Below are 26,395 nucleotides of genomic sequence, written 5' to 3' on the forward strand. Positions count from 1 at the left end.
GTTGTTTCATATTGTATATGTTGTGTTAGTTTTATTTGGGCTATACTCCTTTCTATAGCATTGCATTTTTTTTTAAAATACCCTTAATCAAAAAAAAAAAAATTCTACCATCTTTAGAATTCATTGGTAAACAAATAATTCATTGATTTACATTAGATGAGACTCAAAATTTTGAATTCTGCTTAACAAAGAAGGTAAAAATCCTAAAAATAAATCACTTTTGCTTTGAATTATAAATTAGAATAGAGTTCCCATCTAAAAAGAGTAATAGATGAGTGTACATCGGCTTTACTTTAAACGTGACCAAAGTATATACGCTGGACAGATTTGGGTACAAATGCAAGCTTTCCACACAAAATTAGGTTTTGGAATTTGAAGTTCAATTCCAAAAACGATGTATAAAACTTACGTAAATCAAACATTTGCTCTAAAATTTGCCGTGTTTAATTTTAGCTTTATTTGGCTTTTATTGGTTTATAATATAACATGATGGTCTGTTTCCATGTTTAAACATGTTTTTGTGAATTTACTTGGACTATATGATTGATTTACAGTGCATAAAACCAATTAATACACCACCCTCTTGGCTTTTTTTTAAGTTTCTTTGTATGTCTTGCACATGAGTATTTTAAGTTTCCGAGATATGTTCTTCTTTTCCAATATACAAGATGAAAAAAAAGTAATTAAAATGCACAGTTGAGAACAGCCCAGTGTCCCCATTTGCCGTCACAGAACAGTGATCAATGAGGTCACCAGGATTAGGGAGTATTCTTTTCTTCAGATGATCCAAGCTTGAAATAGCAAGTTGCAACTGCTTAGGGCAGTTGTAAAGATTCAAGAAAAGTAGATATGTAGACTGCAAGAGACTGAGAGATGTGGATAATAAATGTGTTTTTCCATGAAACTTTTACCAGAATTGCACTGATAAAAAGAGGTTTCATAGTGTTGAAGGGTTTGTTATTGTAAAGTTTTAAAATTGAAAACAAACCTGATAAACCACTATGATCAATTTGCGTGTTTTTGTTAAAATGTATCCTTTCAATGACCTTCTATTTGCTTTATTTTTGTCTGTTAAATATAACATTTAGCTATCTCTGCTAAAAGAAAAGAACAGCCATCTTTCTGCCAGAATTTTGTTTATATCCCTGTGTTTTCCCCAGAATTTTTTTTTATTCTGGGTGGATAGGAGCTGTAGGTGGGTGGCTGCCCGTGAACTGTGAGCCAACAGTTTTTGAGACTCTGGTTTATTACTAAAAAAAAAAGTACATGGTGGTGCCCCTGACTAAAATGTTTCGGGGAGAACACTGACATTTGTAGACTACAGACCTCCCTCCTCCTAGAGATGAATACTCCCTATACATTTTTATGTGCTAATTAAATCGATAAATTGGGCCTGGAAAAAGACCTATAATCTTAGCGTGGTAGTCATCCCTATCAATTAAACTAAGTGGCACCAGAACAAATAGGGCTTTTTTGTATGATAACTCATCCAATAACAGTTAAACATACATTTTATTGGTGTAAATATTAAAATTGTTACACACAAAAGGTATACACAAAACATATATACATAAACCATAAACATACTGATTTTGTACATCTAGTAGAACATAGTTATAAGAAGTATGTTACATAAAAACTTATCATGATGGTCTAGGATGAATAAAATAAGATGACGCATTTCGCAGAGCTTCATCATATCGGACAGATGACAAAAATGTGTAGTATGGCAATAAGAATCCAGACACGTTTTACCAAGGCTATACTGCAAAAATAGGGAACTAAGTCCCTAGTTAATTTACAGTGCTGTGTAAAATGTTGTCACTATATAAGTCCTCTTTATTAATAATAAAATTAGGTGCTAATTTTTCTCCTCCATTGATACACTGAGAGCTACCAATGTAATTTAGAAAGTGTTCTGGCAGGATCATTAAAACAAATATAAATTGGGGATAAAAAGTGATTAAACATTTTCAATATTGCAGCCACAATGTCTAAGAAAACTGTAAACTGCACTAAATTATTCTGTTCTTTTGTTTATAACTTTTAAAAAAAGGCTGACAAAAAGGAGCCTACGAAAGAGAATATTTGATTTTTTTCTGCAGGGATAGTATTCTTGGTATTTTGTTATTCAGAGATTATGGAGAAGAGCTCCCACTCTCGCCTGTTGTTCATTTAGGGTTTGTTCAGACCAGCGTTTATTGACCTTGGCATCACCAATCTTTAAGCATTTGGCAGTCATCGGTGATTAGGCCAGGGTTTTGTGCAGTTTTTGATTGCTGTGGTTTTTTGGGAAAATTAGTTTATGAAGGGATTGAAGAAGTGTATGCACATCATTTTATAGTAGTTAATGTACCCACGAGCATTGGGGACTTGTTCCCAGAGTTTTCTGTTTGGCTATTTTCACACTCTTGGATTTGTGGGATGGATTTTATAAACTATGCCCTTATCCAGCTTGACCTTCTGGTGCTAAAGCTGCAATAATATTTAAATCCTGAGATAAGCATGTGTAGGGATTGAAATTGCTGTACAGAGCTGTAGGCCCAAAGTTTATTCATGTGCCGAGGAAGGTATTTGCTCTGGAACAGGTGACAGCCCCTATACTTATGTGGCTGGACAAAAGGTAGTTGATGGTACAGTCAAAGAGCCAAGTACCCAGTGTTTGCAAAAGTGTCCTATACGTACACCGAGCCTGAGTTAATAATGTTCTTCAAGACTGTCAAAGATAGACGATCATGGGATACAGCAACACAGTGGCTCAATGATTAGCACTCTGGCCTATGCAGCGCTAGGTCCCAGGTTGGAATCTTGACCAGGACATTATCTGCATGGAGTTTGCAGGTTTTCCCTGTTTCTGCCTACAAAAGAGAATATTTGATTTTGAATATTGATCCCAAAAACATTTGAAAAAATAAATTGGTTTCCCCCCAAAATTGACCTTAACCTGTAATAAAGACATATGATTATGGTAGGGACATTATATTGTGAGCCCCTTATGTACAGCGCTGTGTAATATGATGGCGTTATATAAATAAATTGTAATAATAATATTGTTATAACCTTGGGTAATCCTGCAAACCTGAAATAGATTCCATCATTATATACATATTATATAATATAATATATATATAATATTTTTTTAAGCTGGGTTGTAATAATTGGGTGGGCAACACATGACAAATTTAGTGTTCCCAGCTGTTGTTGCCATTGGAATCCAGTATCCCCTCTTGGCTTTCTACCACCCCTATACTTTGTTACAACTTTTTAATGTCAATCCTTTTAGAATGTCCAATTATTTTCATTGTCTTTATATTAGACCACAACTGCCCAGTGCCCCTATGTTGTGGCCAAACTTTTCAGAAACCACTCAAAACAGCCTGGTGGTTACTGAAAAGTGCCGGATGTTGCACCTTCCTATATGCGGCTGAGGAGCTTTGATAAATCAGATGTGTATTACATGTGTGGAGATCCAGGTTCTGTATATTACCTGTATTGGAGAGTGGGAACCCCAAAGCCAGAGATACAATATAGATTATAGGTGTTATTAGGGAACCTGGCTTGTTTCATGTTATTTGTCAGAGGAGAGATCTACCCAAATCTCACACCCCATAAATACATGTATAGGTACATAGATGTGTGAAGAACCCAAAATAACTTTCGGTTTCTGCAATAATGACTTGCCTGATCATACATCATTCACTTTAACTTTAGTTCCACTTTAACTGACACCAATGATTTTTTTGGCTTTCTGTAAGGGTGGTATCCCTTCAATGGTCAGCAACGTACAAGGCATTCTTTTCACTGATCACCAAGATAACTTACTGTATGCTGTGGATATAGTAATTATAGTAGGGGTTCCCTAAGACTTGATACAAACATTTTTAAGGATTGCCTCATCTTAAAAAGAACAAGAACGACGGGTCCAAAAGTTTTATTGTTCCGTGGACAGGCAGAATCCACTTATTCCAAATGTAGCAATGCAGCCCTAAAATGTAACCTAGCAGTTACATTTTACAAAAAGCAGTTACGGTTATTCAAAAACGACAAATGGGGCAATCAGGCACTGTTGAATCTTGACTTTGTAGTTCAGCTTGTATGCATTTAGAAGTTGACATTAGCTTTTTGTCTACCATTCTCACTTTTCTTTATGTCCATTCTGGAGTGATTTTCCCCTTCTACATTCAGGGAAGTTGGCTACAGTCCCATAGACCTCAAAACCTAATATTATTTGCAACAGTTTTGTTAAAATTGCTTTTAGATGGTCTTATAGTTTGCCTATTAATTGCTTAAGTATCATCTTCTTTCTGATTTCGATGCAACTTTGTGTTCTCTGATCTATGTTCATACCCAGTGATACCAAACACACTAAAGTGATCCCCCCCCCCCCCATTTAAATAGGTTACATGGCTGATTACATGATTAGAGACGCATGCGAGACTAATGAAAGAAAAGACTATGATCTTTACTTGGGGCACAAACAAACATTTGCTGGTAATTTTAGAAGTATTATAAAGAATACTTTCACTATTGACTTACTTTTTTTAGAAGACATATCAAAGATATGCAAGTTTATATAAAATAATAGCCATTTAATGATGGTTTAGGAGTCTCAACTTTTTTGTTTCAAACAAGTGCAGTCGCTACTTTTTTAATGAGCTGTAAAGGTACCAACAAATTTGTCCCTGTCTATACACTACATAATACAGTGTTCACCCTAGCCCCTTTTAGCTGGGCGCACCACCTGGCCATTTTCAGCACCCACCCGGCTGTTTTTGGGCAGTTACTGAAGAGTTAGGTCATAATACATGGCCTGCCCCCTGCCTACAATTTCTTCCCACCTGGCTTAACAAAATGATGGGTTTAACACTGTAATATGTTATAGGTGATTGTGTGATGTGATGTAGAAGCTTTGTGTGTATATATTGTTTGGGAGTGCAGTTGAGCCTGTGGTAGATTGCTCCTTTCAACCCCAAGTCCTGTAAATAGTAGCTTTTGCGCTAGAAATTGCCAGCAAGTGCACAAACGAGCCAATAAGGCAGAACGATTGGACAAAAACAGGTCATATGTAGCATAGCCAATAACTTTAACTTGTGTGGCATTTCTATGTATCTAAAACAGTAATGATGATTGTAGTGGTTCTTTTAGTTTTAATTACTACATTCAGTAGTATATGATAGTAGCTTTGGCTGTTTAGGCCTGTATTCTAACAGGGTTCTGTTGAACCTTAGGGTTCCTTTATCAAAGAGAAATTTGTGCCTCTTGGGTCAGTTTAAATGACATCAATGATCTTTTTGGCTATTTTTGAAGATGACCACCACACGAATGTACTGTGCTGTGGATAATAGTAATTATAGCAAGGGGTTCCCTGAAGGTTTTTTCAAAGGGTTCCCCCATGTTAAAAATGTAAGAGGACCTTCTACCTCTGAGGGATTGTATACTGTAAATGTCTGTTTTGTTGGTTGCTAATAAAAATAAACAAAAAAAATGTAAGAGGAGGCTGTTGTAGAGTGAGTGAGTATCAGTTTTCTTGTACTTTTTAACAAGGAAAACCCCTTGAAATAACCTTCTGGTCTTTGGGTAACCCCTGGTATAATTTGTTCTGTGAGCTGTGGATATGGAAATTATAGCAGGGGTTACCTGAAGGTTTTTTAAAGGGGTTCCCCCTGTTTAAGGTCGGGAAACACTGATACACACACACACACACTAGAACAGCAATCACCCACCTTTCGGACCACTAAATTCATCATTTTAAATCCTGCGGACCATAATATGAATTTATTTAAAAAGATAAATACATTTGTAAATGAATGATCTTCCTAATGGTGCCTGACGAGGACTGTGGAGGCGCTGATTCATTGATCAGCTCTCGGTTAAGTGAAGTATTACTATTGTTACTATTACACTGGTCAACAAACATTTTATTGCCAGACAGATTAAAGTCATTTTAGGTTATGTTTGATGCACAGATTCCAAATATAGTATTGGTTTTGCTAGATTGGCTCTAGATTTTGAAATGATGACCTCAATAATAACCTCAAAGAACCTCACGAATGAAACATGAAAATGAAGCCTACGTATACAAAATTAAATTTTTAAAATACCTCATTTCAATATACTCTATATTCAGTATATTTACAGAACTAATCACAAAGAAGTCATTGAAAAACTCAGTCTGTATGATTTCCTTTTATGCTGATAATCAGGACAGTCATCTTGAAGGTTCCAGCAGTAGTCTGCCATCATGTGTCTATCCCATCTGCCCTGATACCTTTCTTCCATCACCTTTATATCTTGATGGAGCCCCTCTCCCTGTTCCTCACTGAAATTGCCAAGATTTTCTGGAAATTTTTGCAAATGGCTATGGAGATAGTGTACCTTTATGCTCATAGTAGCACCCACATTTTTAGTTAAAGAGCAAGTTTTGTACCAGTTCTTCATAATTTTGTGCTTTATGGTTACCCAAGAAGTTCTTGACAACCATGACATAGCTGTGCCAGACAAAAGCTTCAGTATCAATCATGTAACTAGTGAAATTTGAATTATTTATCAGTTTCCGAATCTGGGAATCTGCTTTTAGTACTCATCCAGGGAAGAATCTACAAAAATATTTGAAGCAATCACCATCCTTGTTCAGAGCGCTAACCAATTGCTTCATTAATCTCAACTTTGTGTAGTAGAGGGAGAATGATTTTTTTCTGTCAACCATTGGCTGTTCGCTACACCTTTTTTCATGTTTTCCCTTGGAAGCCATGTCACTTTTTTTCCAGTGATCCTGCTTTGCTCTACTATCCCACAAGCAGATGAAACATGGGTACTTTGTGTATCCACTTTGCTATCCAAGTAGTATCAACACAAATGGACCATTGGTTTTCATGATAGCAAAGCTTTTATAAGACTATTTGGATATTTTCATATTCTTCTGTAAGTTTTGTTGAGTGACCAATTGGAATTGTAAATAGCATTTGCCAATATGCAGTAAAACAAGTCCAAGCTTTGAGGGGGAACTGTTTATGAAAAGCCGCCAGACTTCTGCTCGGTATTCTGGTACTCCCAAATGGGCTAGTAGTCCAGGGATGTTACAACAGCACACAAAGTCTCCATCTTCACTGAAATATGCTAGGAGAGTCACCTCTCTCTTGTCCTATAAATCGTTATTTTAATGTCCGTTCTCAGACAGTTCTTTTAGCCTGGATGCTAAAAGTTTCAGACGCTTGTTTTGACAGACTTAGACCACATAATAAATCATTGAGCTTTTCTTGGGAGAACTGCTGGTTTGATGAAACACTTCCTTCATATTCACTTCCACTGCTAACTCCTGGATTACACTCCAAACCCTGTATATCCTCCATGTCTGATACAGGAATATCAGGGAGTGTACTGAACACTGGCATGGGAACATCAGCACCATGCGGCACAGGTCGTCTTGCTGATTCCAAGTCAGGGTACTCCCACCCCGTCTCTAGTACAGTTTGTGAATTAAGTGCCATATAAAGGTGAAAAATGTCATTCATATTTTTGATTTTTTTAATAAAATATAAAAATTGCAAATAATGCATATTTCTGTGGACCTTCAAGTTTTTGGACCACTAGTTGGCGACTACCGCTCCAGAACAGCCTCCCCTGACCTTTTTAACATAGGAGAACGCTTGAAATAACCTTCAGGTCTTCAGGAAGAACCCCTGCTATAATTACTATATCCACAGCTCACAGTACACTGGCTTAGTGGTAATTGTTTGCCAGTGGGAAGCATGTCACCCTTACAGATGGCCAGAAAGATCATTGGTATTGGTGGTAACTCACCTGAGAGGCACAGATTTCTGATTGCTCAAGGAATCCCTAGCAACCTCTGGAGGAAACCGTAGATTTCCATGGAACCCTGGTTGAGAAACAATGGTGTTCATTATTTTCCTTGATGACTGTTTTTATGGTATAACTAACTGCAATCATCCCTTAGATATACGAGATATTTATTTTATTGGCTAACAGAATATATAATTGAACCTTTTTATCACAAGGTATGACCTTAACCCGTCTGTCATTATAAAAATTGCTCCTTCCTATATTACTTTCTGAATCTTTGAGAATTTGCATGCAGTTAGCTGCATTCTTGTTTCCTCTCCATAACAAGTGTGCATATTGATATAATGCGGTCTGGTATGTTTTTTAATCACGTGCCATTTGTGGCCAAAATACGGCATGTTTGACTAGTTACCATCTAAATTATGTAGGTTCTTTAGGCTAAAAAAATATGTTCTAGATACCAGTAAAGTATGCTTTTTCTTGATTCTTGCTGTCCATAAAATAACTCTTGCCATTTGCATCTCGGCAATTGCTACTGCTCTCTCGTTGCAGGCAACTTTTAGAAGTGTGATCTCCCCAGTCCCTTTTAGCTGGGAACACCACCGGCACTTTTCAGTAACCACCCGGCTGTTTTCTGGTGGCTTCTAAAAAGATTGGTCACGGTACTGGGGCAGGTGGATCATGACTTTACTCTTTGTACTGAAAATGTGTAGAAATTGTGCATCGCAGTGATGACCCTTCTGATTTTACATGGGTATATCTATGAGTTTGCAGTTGCATTTAGCACATGTAGGATATATCTTATGTGGCTACTGAGGATTATATCTAAATAAAGGTTTTTTAACCTGAAGATCAGCTTGATGTAAGGAGATATCTGATCATTTTGTTGCAAATATGTTTAGTGGAAAGAATGTCTCTTATGTAAGTGTTCTCTGGGGTTGTGGGCTTGTTGGAGTATACAGGTAACATTTAACTAACATATTTTTTTTTTCTTTTTCTTCTTTCCAACCGTTATCTTGCTTTTGGTGCAATCTTCATGGAACTTGGATTTCATAACGCACATCTTCTAGATCATCCATTCAACAACTGACATCCCATTGGTGTGTTAGGTAACCTCCTCCTACTTGCTGTTTTCGTCTTAAATTCATTGGTTCCCCACTCTTACTTGCGTTTTGTGCTCCATGGAGGACATTCACTCTTATGTGTCTGGTCAAGACGATGTGGATAAAATGCCCTACTCACTTTCATCCCTTGGGCAGAATGAAGATTGTACCTCTATTCCATGCCCTGGCGGTGTGGAGATTGTTCTTGTCGGTGATACAGAAGCCACAGTTGCTGCATATCCCGATGAGACCAGTGTCCTCTCATCCTACTCCCACATTGGGTATCGAGAGGAAAGCAGAGACGGTGAGTAGAATAGAGGAGGTCTTTTTTTTTATATCTGGTCCTTTTACATCTTCACTGTTCTATTTAAATATAGTGAAGCTGAAAACAGATTCCTAGTTATGTGGGTGAATCACATAATAATGACATCAAGACATTTCTGTTTACATTAGAATGCATACAAAATGAAATGACTATTATGATTATTTATAAAAAATACCATTTAAAAGATGCTCAAGTTGCTAAGCTTACATGGTCAGGCAGGGTATAATTGCAAAAAGGGACAGGTGATGTTCTTTCTGCAATATTCCCTTCTATATACCTGATCTCTCCAAGTTTCTGGCAAAAAGCTGAGCTGCGCATGTTCAATGTCGGCTTTGGTTGCAGGCTACCCAGCATTCCCAGCTTCCACCGCGTGTGTCGTGAATGAATGAACTTCTACATCCCTGCGCGGGAGTTACATCATCCCAGCCTGACCAATCAAGATGTTGAATATCACAAGGAGGAAGTGAAGAAAGAATCAAATTATGGCACCCTGCGTGGGAATGGGGACAGATAAGTAATGCAGGAATTAGTTACACTTTAACATGGCAAAAAACAATGAAGATTACTTATTAATGTGTGCAACTAGGATCTGATTTTATTGTAGGGAATTTTTTATTGACAAATTTTCCTTCCTGTTAACCTTAGAAAACTGCAAGAAAAGCACAGTTTAGCCACACATTTGATCTTTTTAATATGACTTCAAGCGTACCTAAACTCAGAATTTTCACATTACATAAAAGGGTAGAAAACCCATTTATGTAAGGTAAAAAATCCCCCCTTATTCTTGATCACCTAGTCAATCAAGTATGAATGGGAGCGCAGAGCCTCCCAGGATACCTACGTCACGCATCCCGGGAGACGCTTGGTTGCGCCTTCTGCGTATGCCCGAGCATCTCGGGCATGCTCAGAAGGAGCTTTTTCATCAACAAAGTTTTTCCCCCCAAACTACGTCACCCAATCTCGCACCTGCATCGGGTGACTAGGAAGAAGGATTCGGAAGAAAAAGGGGAAAAAAGCAGCGCCTAGTGCTCCTGCCCGAAGACAGATACCAGGACAACGCAGGACCCAATGGAAGAAACCTCCGGGACCGATCGACTGCTCTGGGGGATTGAAGGTAAGTGTATTTTTTGTTTTTTGTTTTTTTTGTTTTAGGCAGCTTTGAGTTTACCTCCTATTTAAGTCATGAGAGAATAATGAATTCTACTATTCCTGTCTTCTTGTAAGTCAGCATGCTGGTATGGCTTTAATGGTTTTGAATCACTTACAGTGAACAAGTATATGCACTATATCTAAAACTTCTAGAATACGTTTTTACTAAATGCTCTGTAACTCAAAAATATTAAAGCCAGGCAACTCCTATTTCCAAAGGAAAGGCAACAATGATAACCTGATTTTTAATCTGTTTAAAATGTCCTAGGTACATTGTTTACAGTAAGTAGGCCATGAACAGACTACCTACCATGTGATATAGTGCATTTATAAATCTTGGAAAAAAATTTATTGGTTATGGAGATTTTCAGAAATGTTAAAAACCCGACCAGTCACCTATTGTCTTCTATTTTTCTTCATGGAAAAGAGAACAAGATACTTACCATCTTTACCTCGCAGTAAAATGTTAGCCAAGGCAGAGAAAATTATCTGAAAGTATCCAAATGATGTGCAATACTAAGGAGTGTGTCCCTTCAAAATGAGAACGGCCACTGTTTCCTGTACATATTTTGTACAATTTGATTTTTAAATGCTCCTTCTTTTCTTTAGGAATGAGATTGACCCACTCTAGGGAATCTGATGGGCTTCACAGTGGCATCATGGGACGGTAAGGGCTAATATGTTATTTTGATAGAAATATATTCAGTTGCTGGCTTTTCGGCCATTATGAAAGTAGAACTTCTTGGTGGTTACAGAGTTGTTTATAGTCATATGTGAATGTGTGCTCTGTTTCTGTTTGCTGCCCCAATTAAAAGTTTGGTAATGGCTATGCGCTCACCAATATAATGAAATCCATCAAAATTCACTTCATTTGACTATATGTTAATGTTTTTTTGTTTTTTGTTTTTTTCCTGTTACTAAAGTTTACTGTATTTGGAGGACATTTATATGTAAAATTTGAACAGTTTCCTGTATGTACATCAAGATTAAAGGTTTGATCATTAGATTATCATGTGTCCAGCTTGAATCTATACCTAATCTTTTTATCTAACTTCCTCAGCCCAGAGCAAGACCACCTATCTTCTCCTAAATATACTCTTCCACCTCCTGACCGTAGCACTTTGCACCACTTTGTCCCTCGCCAGTCTGGCACTCATACTACTCCCTGGAGGTATTCAGACACTCATGAGGGTATTGAAAGGGAATCTGATGGAGTGCATTCAGAGGACCAGTATTTGCAACATAGAAGGTTTGAATGGACTGCAGGTTTAGAAGACGGAGAAGGTCATTCACAGGTAATGATGGTGCAGTCAGACACACCATCTATCACAATGCCTGCATTCAGAAGAGCACTACAGCTGGGAAGAGCCCATGAAGCGTGGCAAGGGGGAAATTATTCGGAAGAGGATGCACATGTAGAGGTGGAAGAGGAAGATGAGGATGAAGAAGGATCTGTTTATACCTGCATCGAGTGTAGTATTTACTTTAAGAAAAAAGCCCATCTTTTAGAGCATATGTTTCAACACTCCCAGGAAGGGGAAGGAGAGGGTGGACATGGGGTAGAAGGTCCTCACACTTGTGGAGAATGTGGAAAGGGATTTGGGGACGAGGAGAGTCTAGAATCTCACCGTCAACTTCATCAAGAGTCCAGAAAGAAAATAATAGAAGAGATCAGCAAACTTGAGAGTTTTGCAGATGAAGGACGAGATGCTCGTCTGCAATGCCCCAAATGTCTTTTCGGCACGAACTCTTCCAAGGTCTTTGTTCAACATGCAAAAACACATGTGAAGAAAGTTGGTGGGGAGACTCGAACAACTTCATCATCTTTCAAAACTGCAGAAATGGGAGATGGAGGTGAAACCTCAGAACTTCTAGCTGAAGGGATATGGAAGCCCCCAGAAACCGAGACTGTAGCTGAGTCGGAATGGAAATTGAACATATCCCAACCTGTAATGCAAGGTCCAAGTAAGATAAAGGGGAAAAATCTAGCTAGGGAAAACCCCCATAGTTCACAGAATAATAACCTGGAAGAGAGCATTAAGACCAGAAGGCCAGTTCGATTACCTGAGGCTGCTGTACAGTTAAAGAGAAGATTTCAAGAAGCTCTTAAAGCTGCTTGTGGGAGTGAAGATGATCAGAGACGACAACTGAGAGAAGAAGTGGCCGTTGTTTTGTTGGATAATATTGGCGCTAAGAAAAAGCGGACGAAAGGACAGCAACCTTGGGCCTGCGGGAAGAAGCTTCCTATAAGTAAGACTTTATTTTCACGTGGGTCCCTTGGCCCTCATCTGCCTAGAGAAGAATGGGTGGATGATGGGGAAGATGATATCCCTTTAGATACCTTATTAACAGATCCCAAGTATGCCAGTCAGCTTGAAGCCCTTGGGCTAAGGAGCGAAGAACGGGAGTGTCCATATTGCCCTGATCGCTTCCATAATGGAATAGGTCTTGCAAACCATGTCCGAGGTCACTTGAACAGAGTTGGGGTCAGCTACAATGTACGACATTTCATATCTGCAGAGGAAGTAAAAGCAATCGAGCAGAACTACTCCTTCCAGAAAAAGCGCAAAAAAGGTAAGTGCTGACTTGATACTAAGTCTGGCGATGACTTTCTAGGTGGACTGGGTCATTTTAGCAATTATAGTAGGAATTATAGTATATTTTAGGAGTTGTATGTTTAACCGTTTCACTAATAGCACTGGAATTAAAATAAAAATAATTACTGTTGTACCGAGAAGCAGATTACAGGCAACATAGTTATTAGTTCTCTGCAGTAGTAAAAAGTTAGATGAGGTCTGTTCTAGCATTATTATTATTATTAGATAGTATTTATACAGTGCCAACATATTATGCAGCACTGTACAACATAAATTTAAACTGCTTGTTGATAAATTATGTGCACTCTATAGCTATTAGAAGCTAATTTATTAAACACAAGTAACATTATAAAATGGGGCTTTTGTCCTCAGCATTTAGACTAACCAGGAAAGTTCTGTTTTGCTAGCACAGCTTCTACTTTCATATTTACATGTTATAGCCCTCTTCTGGGAGTGTAAAGTTACTCTCCGGGCAAGCTTAGACCCTCTGCCTTTACCCCCCTACAAAACTTTTTCGGGGAATATTCTAATGTCATTGAATGTCAACTGAGACTACGGTCACCCACGATTACCAGCAATGGTCTTCAAGCTTTTGGAAATCTGCACAAGGTATGCTGTTACAAGTAAATATCATACCTAAAGTATATTAGATGCACATATAATCTAGTCTGGCAACAGGGTCCCATCAGGCCATGAACAATATTTATGTACACTTCACAAAAGAAGCACAAGAGCTTTAAACAAGCCAACTATTCTTTAAAACAGAACTAAAACTACAAAAAAATTCAGGTTAAGATTCGTTATAACAAAGGAGATATCACATTCTGTAATGAAATAAACGTACCTGCCTAGTTGAAACATGAAACATTTTTTTTTTTTTTTTTAATAACTAAACTCCCCTCTTGATGTCCTTCACTCAATTTTCTTCCCGGTCTAACTTTCTCAGAGATCACAAGAATGTCCGGTTTCAGTATTTCTTACATTTTTAAAATTTTCTGCCTATTTACATTATAAGGCTTTTAGTAGGCTGCCAAGAACCCCGTCCCATTGGAATAAAGCTAAGATTTTAAGTTAAACTTTGAAAATTATTTTCTCTATTATGGTCATAGGTACGGAGTAAATGAAGGATTGTTTTGAAAGCTCTGTTACTGCTTGTGCCATATACTTATTTCTCAATTGTGCACCATATGGGCAAGGGTTTACTTTTTAAAATTTCTGATTAAAAATATCTGATCTTCAGTTACCAAGAACTGAGCACTAACCTATAAACAGACAAAATGCAGACCTCATCCAGCTTATTAGTATTACAGAGAAGGCCTGCAGAGCAGGGATGTAGAAAGCTAACACAGACCAGTGATTTAAATTTGCACAACTAGGTAACTAGACATTGTTAACTATTGTTTGTCTTATGTAAAGCAATTGATGCTTATGAGCTACAGCGGGACTTATGGGCCTTTCTGCTTTGCCAGGTTTGCTTGCTGCTATGATGTATCTTAGCTGTAAACAAAACATAATTTTTTATAGAGGATTATAGGTATTGTTCAGCTCCAGTCTGCAATAAAGTCTAAAGTGGAACTTCAGACAAACTGTCATATATGCAAACTGTTTTACCATTCCAGGAATTTGTAAATCTCTTCTTCAAGTGTAGTGTTGCAGACAGCTTTGTTTAGCCAGGAAGGTGTCCTCCCTGTTATCCTGGCTCAGTATTGCACACTCTTGTGTCACCTTTCCACCTCCAGCCATCTCAGTTGATTTTAAATCCACTTTGATTACCCAGGATGTTAAAAAGCTAAACAAAGAAATAATGGCTGGGGGTATGGCCAACAAAAGACTGACTGTTCATATAGCTTTGTGCCTGGAGTTCTGCTTTACCCTTACACAATACTACTACAGTAAAGGTCAACTTTTCCACAAAACCTTTCAAATGTTTTGCTAAGCACACACAACTTTAACTATAAAACTGTTCATTTTGTAGAAATGTTGGCAGTATAATCAGTATATCCGTATAATGTTTTATCCGTATAAAACATTTAACAATAATCCCTGAACCAGTCACAGCAGAACCTATAAACTTTTAGAAATGAAGACTGCTGTAAAAATCATTCTTATACCAGTATTCTCCCCAGGATTTTTTTTTTAACTGGGAAGAAGCTGTAGGTGGGTGGTGGCCCCTGTATTATGATCAAAGGAACAGCTGGGCAGTTATTGAAATGTGCCTGGTGGTGCACCTAGCTAAAAGGGGTTGGGAAGAACACTGTATACCAAATAATCTAACTTGGTTATATATATCTGCCGATTCCAAAAAAATGTTAAAAACTTATGAATGGTTTTATGGAATCTGTGCGTTTAAAGTCAGAGGGCTCACAACATGTAATGTGTCACGTCATTTGTTATGGAATTTCAAAGTCTATCTTGGCCCCTTTTTTTCCCCACACCTAATAAGTCAGATTGGGACTTGAACTTCCACAATAGAATCACAGGTCAGCTTGAGATAGCATAGAGCTCATTTATTAAATTGGAGCAATCAGGGTTGCTGTTTACTGCAATAACCTTATTTAAAAGCGACCTGTTGTTGGGGAAACATGAAAGCTGTCATTGCTGACTGCACCCAGTTGACTGGCTGTCATGCTGGTGTCATAATTTTAAGTCATTGACTTTGAACAAACATGCAGATCAGATAATTTGACCCACTTACCTCACCAGATGCATGTTTGTTCTATGTGTTTGACTTTACTAAAGATTCCCCTTTATCTAAAGATTTAGAGGGTATTAAAGTGTGAGGATCTGACAGCCAGGCAATTGTCATTTGCAGAGGGTGTTCAGTAATAGAAGTAACCCATATTTCAGTGTAGTGTATTTATTTCACCTGCAAGTTTGATTTGTATGCCACTTGATGTTTTTTTCATATCTTATGGAAAATATGATAAATTATTCAGATCATTCTGTCTTCTTCTAATCTGGATATGAACAATTATTATAGGATATAGTAGCACAGGATGAAATATTCATGAACCAGAAGGCAAAATGCACATGGGTCAATAAGCACATCATACGATTAGTTTGCCGCCATTTATCAATAGGTAATTCAACCGAGGTTGTCATTCACAATAAGTAGAAGTCAGGGCTGCATTGTATAGAACAATGCAGTTCCAGGTAACTGGACTCACCAAAGTGTGTTGTACCTATGTTTTTTTCCTACACATACAACCTATTTGCACCATATAAGTAAATGGTGGTCAACTTGAGCAGAGAGAGCTGTGTAAAAGTTTAAAGAATTCCAATGGAAACAAAACTTTTATGTTATTTTTAGATTGCAGAGTTGTCTACATATCCAACCTAAAACGGTTTTCCAATTTTTAAAAATGTGAGATTGCTAATTTCAAAGTCAAATCATTTCCAAACTTAGACTACTGAAATCATTACGTCTGTCTCCTGAGCTTACTTAATAGCATTGGGAGGTATGTATGTCTATTCTTCCCCCTCTCCCCCCCCCAACATTGACATTTATTAAACAGGGAGAGTTGGTGAACTAAGCTCTTACATTGAACAAACACACATTCGAGACTTGAGGAGTTTAACAAAATAAGAGTGGGATTATTTTAAACATAAAGGGAAGGAGTCCATGCATGCATCCATGCATTTGCTAAGAGAATTTAGAGACATTGGCCTCTATGGGGAAATAAAAGAAAAAAATGATCTTGAACTGATCCAGTTAAATAATAATAATAATAATACAATTATTGTTCTTAATATATCAGACATCAAACAGATTCTTTTTCAGGTGCTTATTTACCCATATGCATTGGGCCTTATTCTGCATGACGGGAGAGGCTAGGATGAACGTAATGAAAAGTATAGTGTAGACTGGAAGTTTTCAAGGTAAGAAAGTATAAAATCTGTCAAAATTAAGGCTTTGTGTACTTGAGCACACTGCCAGCAGTTGTTTTCCTTTTAAGGTGTGTTCTCTTAGCACGGTCATATCTTCCAAATTGCTGGTGATGAGCCATACTTCTTCTCATATACTCTGCCCCGTAAGGTGCATTGTCCTTCATATAAAAACTTGTCATGAAATAAACATCTAGGCTGCCATTGCTGGCTTGTCCTTAAAAATCTAACTGCTTGTCTGTCATGCTGATACAATGCTTTCTATACTTTGAGTCCTAATATGTGAAGATCAAAGGCATTGAGACATTTCCACGTTAACATGCTGCTCTGTGATTATGAAGTATAGAAGTCAGACACAAACGGCTATCACTTTCGGAAGAAGGCCATCACTTGCAGCTGCCATATTTGTCTCATGACAGGTGTATTTTACGGTGAATCTCTGGTTTTCCCATGCAAGACAAAGCAACAGGTTGATGAAGACCTCCCTATACGCATATACATACCTTTACTGTCCTTTATTTTGCTATGATCCCATTCAGTTACTGTGAGTGAAGGAAAGACTATGTGTAAGCTTCAATTAGCTATTAACATAGTTTATACATCAATACCTGTCCTAGTCACATGTTCTTCCTTAATATAAGGTGTACCTTGTGTTTCCTTCAGTTCCCAGCAATGACATTTTCTGTAAGGGTTGGTTAGTAAGTATTTACTGTTAAAGTGGGAGTTAAAGCTGAACTTCAGGAAAGAAAACACCCCTGCAGTTTACACCCACTGCTGTGCAAGGGTTAGGTGCTTTGTCTATGGCTGTGTTTCCCAAACTTTTTACCATGGGGGAACCCTTGAAATAAATTTCCGGTCTTCAGGGAACCACTGGTATATATACTATACGCACAGCTCACAGTATATTGGTGTAATGATGAATGATGAAACTATGTCTATAGGGTATTATATCTGGGACATGTTTACTTCCCTAGTGGTTGAACTTGATGGACTTCTATCTTTTATCAACCTGACCTACTATGTATGAATCACTGTATCTTGTCCTTTTTAACACCGGGGGAACCCCTTGAAAAATAACCTTTTTGTCTTCGGGTAACCCCTGCTATAATTTCTATATCCACAGCTCACAGTACAAATTATAGCAGGGGTTACCCGAGGACCAGAAGGTTATTTCAAGGCGTTCCCTCTGTGTTAAAAAGTACAAGAAACACTGATATACACACACTCTGGAACAGCCTCCTCTGTTTTTTTTTTTAACATGGGGGAACACCTTCAAATAACTTTTAGGTCTTCAGGGAACTCCTACTATAACTCCTATATCTACAGCTCACAGTATATTAGTGTAACAATCAATAAGAAAAATGCTTCTTACATTGCTGGCTACGGAGAAGAATGTCATCCTTAGAGACCACCAACAAATGAATTGGTGTCATTATTCTGACCTCATTGTTCAAGGAACCCTTAACAACCCCTGTAGAAACGCTGCTCTACACTTTGCCCAGGGCCAATTGAATGGGAGTAGATGGAATCCTTTTTTACCCCCAGGGCTGTGGCAGATTGAGCCTCCCAAAAGTGCTTTGGGCCACACGGTTTCTGTTTTTTTTCTGCAAATCTAGTTGTCTGGGGTGCAGAAAACTATGTTAACACAGCGGGTCTGAAAGCTCTTACTTTAATATATAACAATCTATCATTTTTATCCTCCCTTTTCCCTCTAAAACACTGGGATGTTGACTGGCCCTTGGGGTCCTCTTTTCCAATACAGGACTGCTTTTTTTCTGCAGTGCAAGACAGGACATCAAAGCCTGCACGCACAGGAACTTGATAAACTAGTTGCATGACAGAAGAAAACCTGCAGAAGTAAGGGGTAATGTTTCCTTGTTCCTGGAGTTCAGCTTTAAAGCAAACCTGTTGCTTTGCCAATAATAAGCAGAGCAAATATTTTACTGCTACACAAGCACTGGCAGAGCATACAGGTACACAAAGCATAATATACACAAACAAAATGTCTTTAGATAGTTGGCCTTATTGGGAAAGCAGTATTGTTGGCTTATTTGTAAACCAGCTGAAGTTTTTATCTTTTGATGAACTGATTGAATTTTCCAGTCTAGCATCAAATGCTGTGAAATGTGGATGTTCAGTGCCCAAGGTGGCCTTTCAAATACAGAAATAAGAGTGGTCATTTGACAAATATTCAGTATATGTGCAATCAATGCAGGAAATAAAAACTTGCTTTTCAGGTTTATAGACAAATTTGTCTTGCTGATTGCCAGATGAGGTATAGTTTGCTAGATAATTGGCTATGTATAAAACTTAATTAAGACTGAGTTTGGGTTAGGAAGGGGAACCAGGTTTTGGTACAGATCAGTAGGCTTACTTTATAAACCGTGCAAGGAACGAAATGCAGTAACCCACTGTAGCCAAGTGTCGCTTTACTGAAGCCATAACAGGATATTGTTAATTCTATATTGAAGGTTTGCCTATTATACTGTTTTGTGTTGCTTGGGGGAGTTTGTACAATAAATAGCATGGGAATTAAATGAGCTGGGATTTACTTGAAAAGGAGGCCGGGTGAGCATTTTTGAAAAAGCACAGGACACAAGGTGATCTCATTTCCCCCCTCTGCAGTGGCGAACTTTGACCCCAGTACCTTCAGCTTGATGCGGTGTGAATTCTGTGGTGCTGGTTTCGACACTCGTGCTGGCCTCTCCAGTCATGCCCGTGCCCACCTACGAGACTTTGGGATCACCAACTGGGAGCTCACAGTGTCTCCCATCCATGTCCTTGCTCGACTGCTAGCCCGCTCACCCGGTCGTCCAGTGCCCCCATTTCCACCATGGCACCAGGACACCGATACAGATGGTAAGAAGCCTGTAAAATGTGCCTGTTTTATGCCATCACTGATGACATCACATTGCATCATCACCAGCCTGCAATTAGACCCGAGTGTTTGTCCTGGCTTAAACCCCCCCTTACTCTCTAACAACTTACCCCCTTCCCCACCCCAGCCCTTCACCTCTGTCTATACCTTTATGCAGCTTTATAGCAGCTGTGATGATGTCATAAGTTGTCTTGCTTATGACATCATCACATGGCCGTCCTCCTGCTCTAACTCTGGTGCCCATGCAAATTTGTTTCATTTTATATTTAATTTTTAGTAGCCACATAGCATTTTCCATTCTAGTTTTGCTTATATGTATGTTTAGGTTATTAACAAAAAGTTTGTGTCCTCTCACCCTTGGACTGATTGATAATTATTATTATTAATAAACAGGATTTATATAGCGCCAACATATTACGCAGCGCTGTACGTGAAACAGTGAAATGGGTTGCAGTTGTATTTTTAGCCTGCACTGATTCATTGAGAAACAGAGGTTGGCGTATATACACAGTGCAGGTCTTTGCTGCTACAGAATGCATACATTGTTGTGCTATGTATATGGAAGCCACTATTCCACTCCAAGGTGAATGAAAGTCTTTTTTATGTCCACAGACTTGATGAAATAGGTGCCAGACTCTGCTGCAATAGGGCCCAGTTTTGAGCTTGGCGCAACCAAAACCAAGCACACAGGAAACAGTCAGAGCTCCGGATACACATACTTGTTATAGGGAAGTAATATAGGAAGCAAGGGAGCCGTTTTATCTCCATAAAATCTAGAAGAGGTCAGCAGTCCAAGTCTCCATTTTTTTTTTTTTTTTTTTAAACAAGTTTTTTTTTTTGTTTTAATAAAACTTAGGCTACGTACTTACGTTGGATGATACTCATCTGAATATCGTTTCAGGGTTAGCATCAGATGAGACTCTGACGTGTGTACAGCGCTCATCTGACATGGACAGATCCATGAACCACTGCAATACAAGTGAAGGGGAGAGAGCGCAGCTGCTCACTTGTTCTCACTCTCCCCTTTTTATTGAGCAGAACGTCACTGTCACTCAGTCATGCATCTTTCAGTTTTTTGTCTTTCATGATCCTTTCCAACGATAGACGTGTATGCAGCCTCAGGCTATGTACACACGTGCAATAATTGTCGTTGGAAAGGATCTTTCGCGATCCTTTCCAATGACTAACGACTGCACAATGCATGAACAAGTGCTGTACATATAGCACTGTTCTGTTCTATGGAGGGGAGGGGAAGATTGATGGAGCGACACCCCCCCTCCCTTTCACTTCCAATATGATCTTTCATTGTCCATCGTCCGTGGATCCGCCAGGACAATCGATCGGATGATGGACAAAGAGCCCTGTACATATGCAAGATTCTCGTCCAATATCAGCCCAAAGCCGATTATCGGACGAGAACCATTGCATGTGTGTACCTTAGTCTGTCCCTGTTTGTTTTTTTCAGACTGCTCAGGCTGTGTACATAGGTGTCCCATGGAATTTGCTAAAAAAAACATCAATCCCCTGTCCACCCCCTTTCATGAATGAATAAAAAGACAATTTTCAAAGTGAAATTAAACATAATGTTTATTGTTTTACTGTTATTGAAAATGAAATTGTCAGGTTGGCATACTTGATCCAGATAAGGGTTTACATACTTTTCCACTATCTGTGCCTGCAAAATGTTAATTAAAAAAACTTGGGTCCCAAGCAGAGGTCAGTGATTTCTTCTTCTGACTTCAGCATTATTACAGAACACAAGTAGGGGAGTTGGTAAGAAGAAATGGACTGAAACTCCCATCTATGTTATCTATTGGATTTCAGAGGATTTCTCATGAATGGAGCACAGACAGCTGAAATGTATTCTGGTATTTTACAGGTATGCCAGTTTTCATTTATAATGACGGGATTACTTTAAACACACAGTATACAAAATAACAAGGGTTTATGGTTAAAGTGCTTTTTATTATTAAACAGTATTTATATAGCACCAACATATTACGCAGTGCTGTACATTAAATAGGGGTTGCAAATGACAGACCGATACAGACAGTGACACAGGAGGATGAGAGAACCCTGCCCCAAAGAGCTTACAATCTAGGAGGTGGGGGAAGTGTCACACAATAGGAGATGGGACAAAAGTGATCAGACATAATTGGCTGATTTGGTATTCAAGTAGGCTTTAACTAGTAACTATTCAGAAGGAGGTGAATTTTTTTGTGTGTAGCTTTCTGTGAAAATTACCAAGCACACACTTGGAATAAAGCTCCAATACAGCATTGATAAAATATATGAAGATCTAACCTGTGTATTTTATTGATGCAAAGTCCAACAAGGATCACTTGGATTCATTCCCTGCCACCATCCTTAATCAAAAGACCTTTTAGGCACCATATTGCAAATGTGTGAATGGGATCTTTGCTGGACTGTGTTTGACTAAAAGTTTCTCAGTAGAAGCTACATCAGACTGGGACTTTCATTCATTGATACGGGTGCAGCCTGGAAAAGCTGATGAACCGGAGATTGGGAGTAGAGGTGGGTGCTAGCCAGTCCCCTGTTATTAGCAGGGTTTGTTAAATGTATGGCCTTTTATTGAAGTACTTGCAGACTTTTAATGCACTGCAGGAAGCTTATTCATAAGGGTGTGAAATCCATATTAGGCATGATTTAACCCCCCCCCATACTTAATATTGTGTTAAGGCAACATCATTATTAGAAGCAGGTGGCATTTTAACTTTTTTTTTTTTTAGATGTTTTCTTTCCCTACCTTCTATTGGAGTGAATAGGTTTTCATAAATGCTGAACTCAACAGAAAGCTAAATACACAAATGTAAAGTACTTTTATTTTACCCCCTTGTCATTTCACACTTTTTTTAAAATTGATGGCAAACGCAGTGTTTAGAGATGACCAAAGGCCAGCAATTTTCACTGGCTGAGGAATATAAAACCTCCTACAGGTATTTTTTAGAGCAGTGGTCGCCAAGCTGTAGGATCTCACGAACCGGAATCTGGATCACGCATGCATGGGGTGTAAGAAACTTCCCCCAGAGTGAAGTCATGATTCCATAACCCAACCACTCTCACATCGCAGGCTCAGACCTGCTTTCTAAATTCCAGGGGGGACAGTAGCGCAGGGCTGTGAATGAAACAAAAGTTGTGTCCACAGCCCTGCGCTAGCGCCCCCCCAGGATGTTTACCAAGCAGGTGGGATGGGAGAGTGGGCGAGTTTTGTACATAAGGGGGGATCGCTGTTATTAAATAGTGATCTGTATTTTTAGGAAACCTGCAGTGAAAGTAGTATGCAGGATTTACTTTATAAATGTTCCTCTTAAATATTTTAGCTGATCACGATTTAATATTTAGCCAATACGTTTTTCTGCATCATTTACCTAGAGCAAGTGTTGTGAATTTACTGCCTGCTTGCTTGGCATTTTTAGTAAATGTTTTAGCATCTAGCAAAAGATTCCGTTCATTAATTGCTTAATGTCTAGTAACTAAAAGCAGTTTTGTATGGATGTGACATTGTTTACTTGCTGATAATGCCACATATACTGGTAATTAATGGCTGATTCAACCTTAAACTTTTCTATTGTCAAGGATACAACAACTACATGATGTTTTTTTTTTTTTTCTTGGCTGGCAGTCACATCAATAGGCTAAATCTACACCAGAGTAGCATATTGTAGCAGTCATGAGCATATCAATGGGACATTGTGCCATTGTACAGGACTGATTGCTGTTCCATGCTGCTTGTTTAGCTTGCTCCATATGGAGCCAATTGTTCACCTGTTTAGTGAACAGTTGCTACTTCCATTAATTGCTTGTATTTTTAGAAGCACAATTGAGATATTTAAAGTCTCACTTGTAGCTTTGGCCTAATGAAGTGACTTCTGGAAAGGCGTTAAGTTGTTTGGGGTGCTATCAACTGCAAGAGATTAAAATCTTTTGAACTCTTTTCTCTGAATAAAGTGATCCCTGTGTCAATACTGTGCCCTTTACTGGCATAGGGGTCAGTGAAAGAAACCACGGGTGGTCCAGCATTCCACACTTCTAGAAGGGTCAACTGCTTACTAATCTGCATTGTAGATCTTGAAAACTGCAAGTTCAGAAATCTTTTTAAGCTGGGTGGGAAGAAATTGTAGGCAGGTGACAGCCCCTGCATTGTGACCCAACTCTTTAGTAACCACCCAAATACAGTCAGGTGGTTACTAAAACGTTTTTCCGGGTGGGAGCGCTCAGGTAAAAGGGACTGGGGAGAACCCCACAGTTCATTGTTGCAAGAAGAGTATTATCCCTTTTCTTTGCAGGGTTACCCTTTAAATTAAAAATAGGCAGTCTGTTTTATTTGCCCCAGCTATCATCCCCCACCACTCTAATAAATCCCAAGGCAATCATCAAATGCACTGCAGTCCCGCATTACACTGCCCGGGTCATTGCTGAGCTGTGCATTGTTTTACATTTAGTTTTGACCTGAACTCCAGTATATAACTACAATAAATGGCAGCCGATCTGCTTTGCATTTGTGGTTTGTTTGGGATCTTGGGGGAAACACACATTATTGTTGTTGTTTTATATAAAAATGTACCCTTACTCTAAGGCTAGATTCACTAGGCCAATGTAGTTCTCTATTTATTATTATTAGTATATTTCATAAACAGGATTTATATAGCGCCAACATAGTACGCAGAGCTGTACATTAAATAGGGGCATTGATTTCTTCAGCAAATGCAAGGTGCCCGGCTTTAATACTAATCTGATAAATTCTTATATTGTAAACTCTTCAGGGCAGGGTCTTCTTCTCCTGTGTCACTGTATTCCTCTGTCATTTGCAACCTCTAATAAATGTACAGTGCTGCATAATATGTTGGTGCTACATAAATCCTGTTTATTAATATTAATAAAAATGTATTTGGTCACAGGCTAGGAACAAGCACACCTGTTGGGAATTCTGACTGTGCTCAGTCTTGTTGCATCAGTATTATCCCCAGATTATTTCTAAGCTAGGTGGCCCCCTGTATTGTGACTCAATTTTTCAGTAACTACCCAAAAACAGGCGGGGGGTTACTGAAAAGTGCCAGGTGGTGCGCCCAGCTAAAAGGTCTGGGGACATGACTGTGAATGCTTGTCGGTATATATTGCAGATGGAATGTACAGACGTTCAGCTCTGCTAGCCACATATTTTCTTGCTGTAAAGCTTGAGACAGGTTCTCTTTAGATTTTGAAAAGGTATTAGTAGTAAACTTTATTCTGCTGACTTTATCCCCCCCTTTTTTTTTTTATATTAGCCTTGTATTAGATTTCCTCTTGCAACTCCAAAAGTGTTGTATATTACACTCCCCACCATGTTTTTTTTAGCAAGGGAACATTGATCTGGGAGCTGCACAGGGGGGGAGTCCCTTGCTTGCTTTGATTTACATTTGATTTATGGAGAAAATCCTGAAAAAAGCACCAGCAGCCCCATCAGGAGAGACGGCCTGGCTTATGTAGTGTCCAGTCTGTTTGTGTTAGATGTTCGATTGCTCTCTGCTCTACTGAACTCCCTTGTTCTGCTGCCTTTTCCATCCTTCTGCATTCCATCCGCGCGCTTCCCTACGATTGGCTGCTCCCTCATTCTAAGCGCTGCTCGTCTATCGATTTAGGCTGCCTGGCCTCGTGCCCGCGCACTCTGCGCTTCTTTCCTCCCCCCCTCATTAGCTCTCCCTTATGATGGCGGCGCCCATCGAGCGGACAAAGGAGGCCGGGCCGGGGCAGGCAGGAAACAGCGGGGAACTGGGCGCCAGCGGGCCAGGGGAGCCTGGGACACCGGAAAGGTGGGGCCAAGAGGAGGAAGAGCAGAGGGCGGCGGGAAGAGGCGGTAGGTCAGGGCAGGAGCGAGAGGAAGCCGGGCCTGTACGACGAGAGGAAGAGAAGAGGAGCAGAGAGACCGAGGGTGAGACGGGAGGAAGAGCGAGATGTGTGTGCAGTGTGAGCTGATCGGCTGCCGAGGTCACATGACCCTGTGTGCCAACACTTCACACACACGTGGAATTCACACACAGCCATATACATGGGCAGAACACACAGCTACACCCTACTGTATATATGGGCGGAACAACGTACAGCTACACCCTGCCATATACATGGGCATAACACATCTACACCCTGCCATATACATAGGCATAACACACATCTACACCCTGCCATATACATGGGCATAACACACATCTACACCCTGCCATATACATAGGCATACACACATCTACACCCTGCCATATACATAGGCATAACACACATCTACACCCTGCCATATACATAGGCATAACACACATCTACACCCTGCCATATACATAGGCATAACACACATCTACACCCTGCCATATACATGGGCATAACACACATCTACACCCTGCCATATACATAGGCATACACACATCTACACCCTGCCATATACATAGGCATAACACACATCTACACCCTGCCATATACATGGGCAGAACACTCACATCTACACCCTGCTATATACATGGGCATAGCGTACTGCCATATACATGGGCACCACACGCAGCTACACTCCACCATATGCATGGGCATAACAAGCAGCTACATCCCACCATATGCATGGGCATAACAAGCAGCTACATCCCACCATATACATGGGCACAACACGCAGCTACATCCT

General features: G+C 39.3%; 1 protein-coding gene across 4 annotated transcripts in view; it reads left to right on the forward strand.

Moving 5' to 3' along the window:
- Positions 1 to 26,395, forward strand: part of WIZ (WIZ zinc finger) — a 64,924-nt gene that overhangs the window by 11,173 nt on the left and 27,356 nt on the right. For 3 of the 4 annotated variants that reach the window (XM_072399750.1, XM_072399749.1, XM_072399746.1), the window contains exons 3-6: positions 8,871 to 9,207; positions 10,987 to 11,044; positions 11,438 to 12,951; positions 19,485 to 19,718. In XM_072399750.1, coding sequence (XP_072255851.1) covers positions 8,982 to 9,207; positions 10,987 to 11,044; positions 11,438 to 12,951; positions 19,485 to 19,718 — 2,032 coding nt within the window. In that variant the 5' untranslated portion in view covers positions 8,871 to 8,981. The remainder of the gene's footprint in view (positions 1 to 8,870; positions 9,208 to 10,986; positions 11,045 to 11,437; positions 12,952 to 19,484; positions 19,719 to 26,395) is intronic. The other variant, XM_072399748.1, reaches the window with a different exon arrangement.

This window comes from Pyxicephalus adspersus, chromosome 2, assembly GCF_032062135.1.
Source record: "Pyxicephalus adspersus chromosome 2, UCB_Pads_2.0, whole genome shotgun sequence".
Classification (NCBI taxonomy): domain Eukaryota; kingdom Metazoa; phylum Chordata; class Amphibia; order Anura; family Pyxicephalidae; genus Pyxicephalus; species Pyxicephalus adspersus.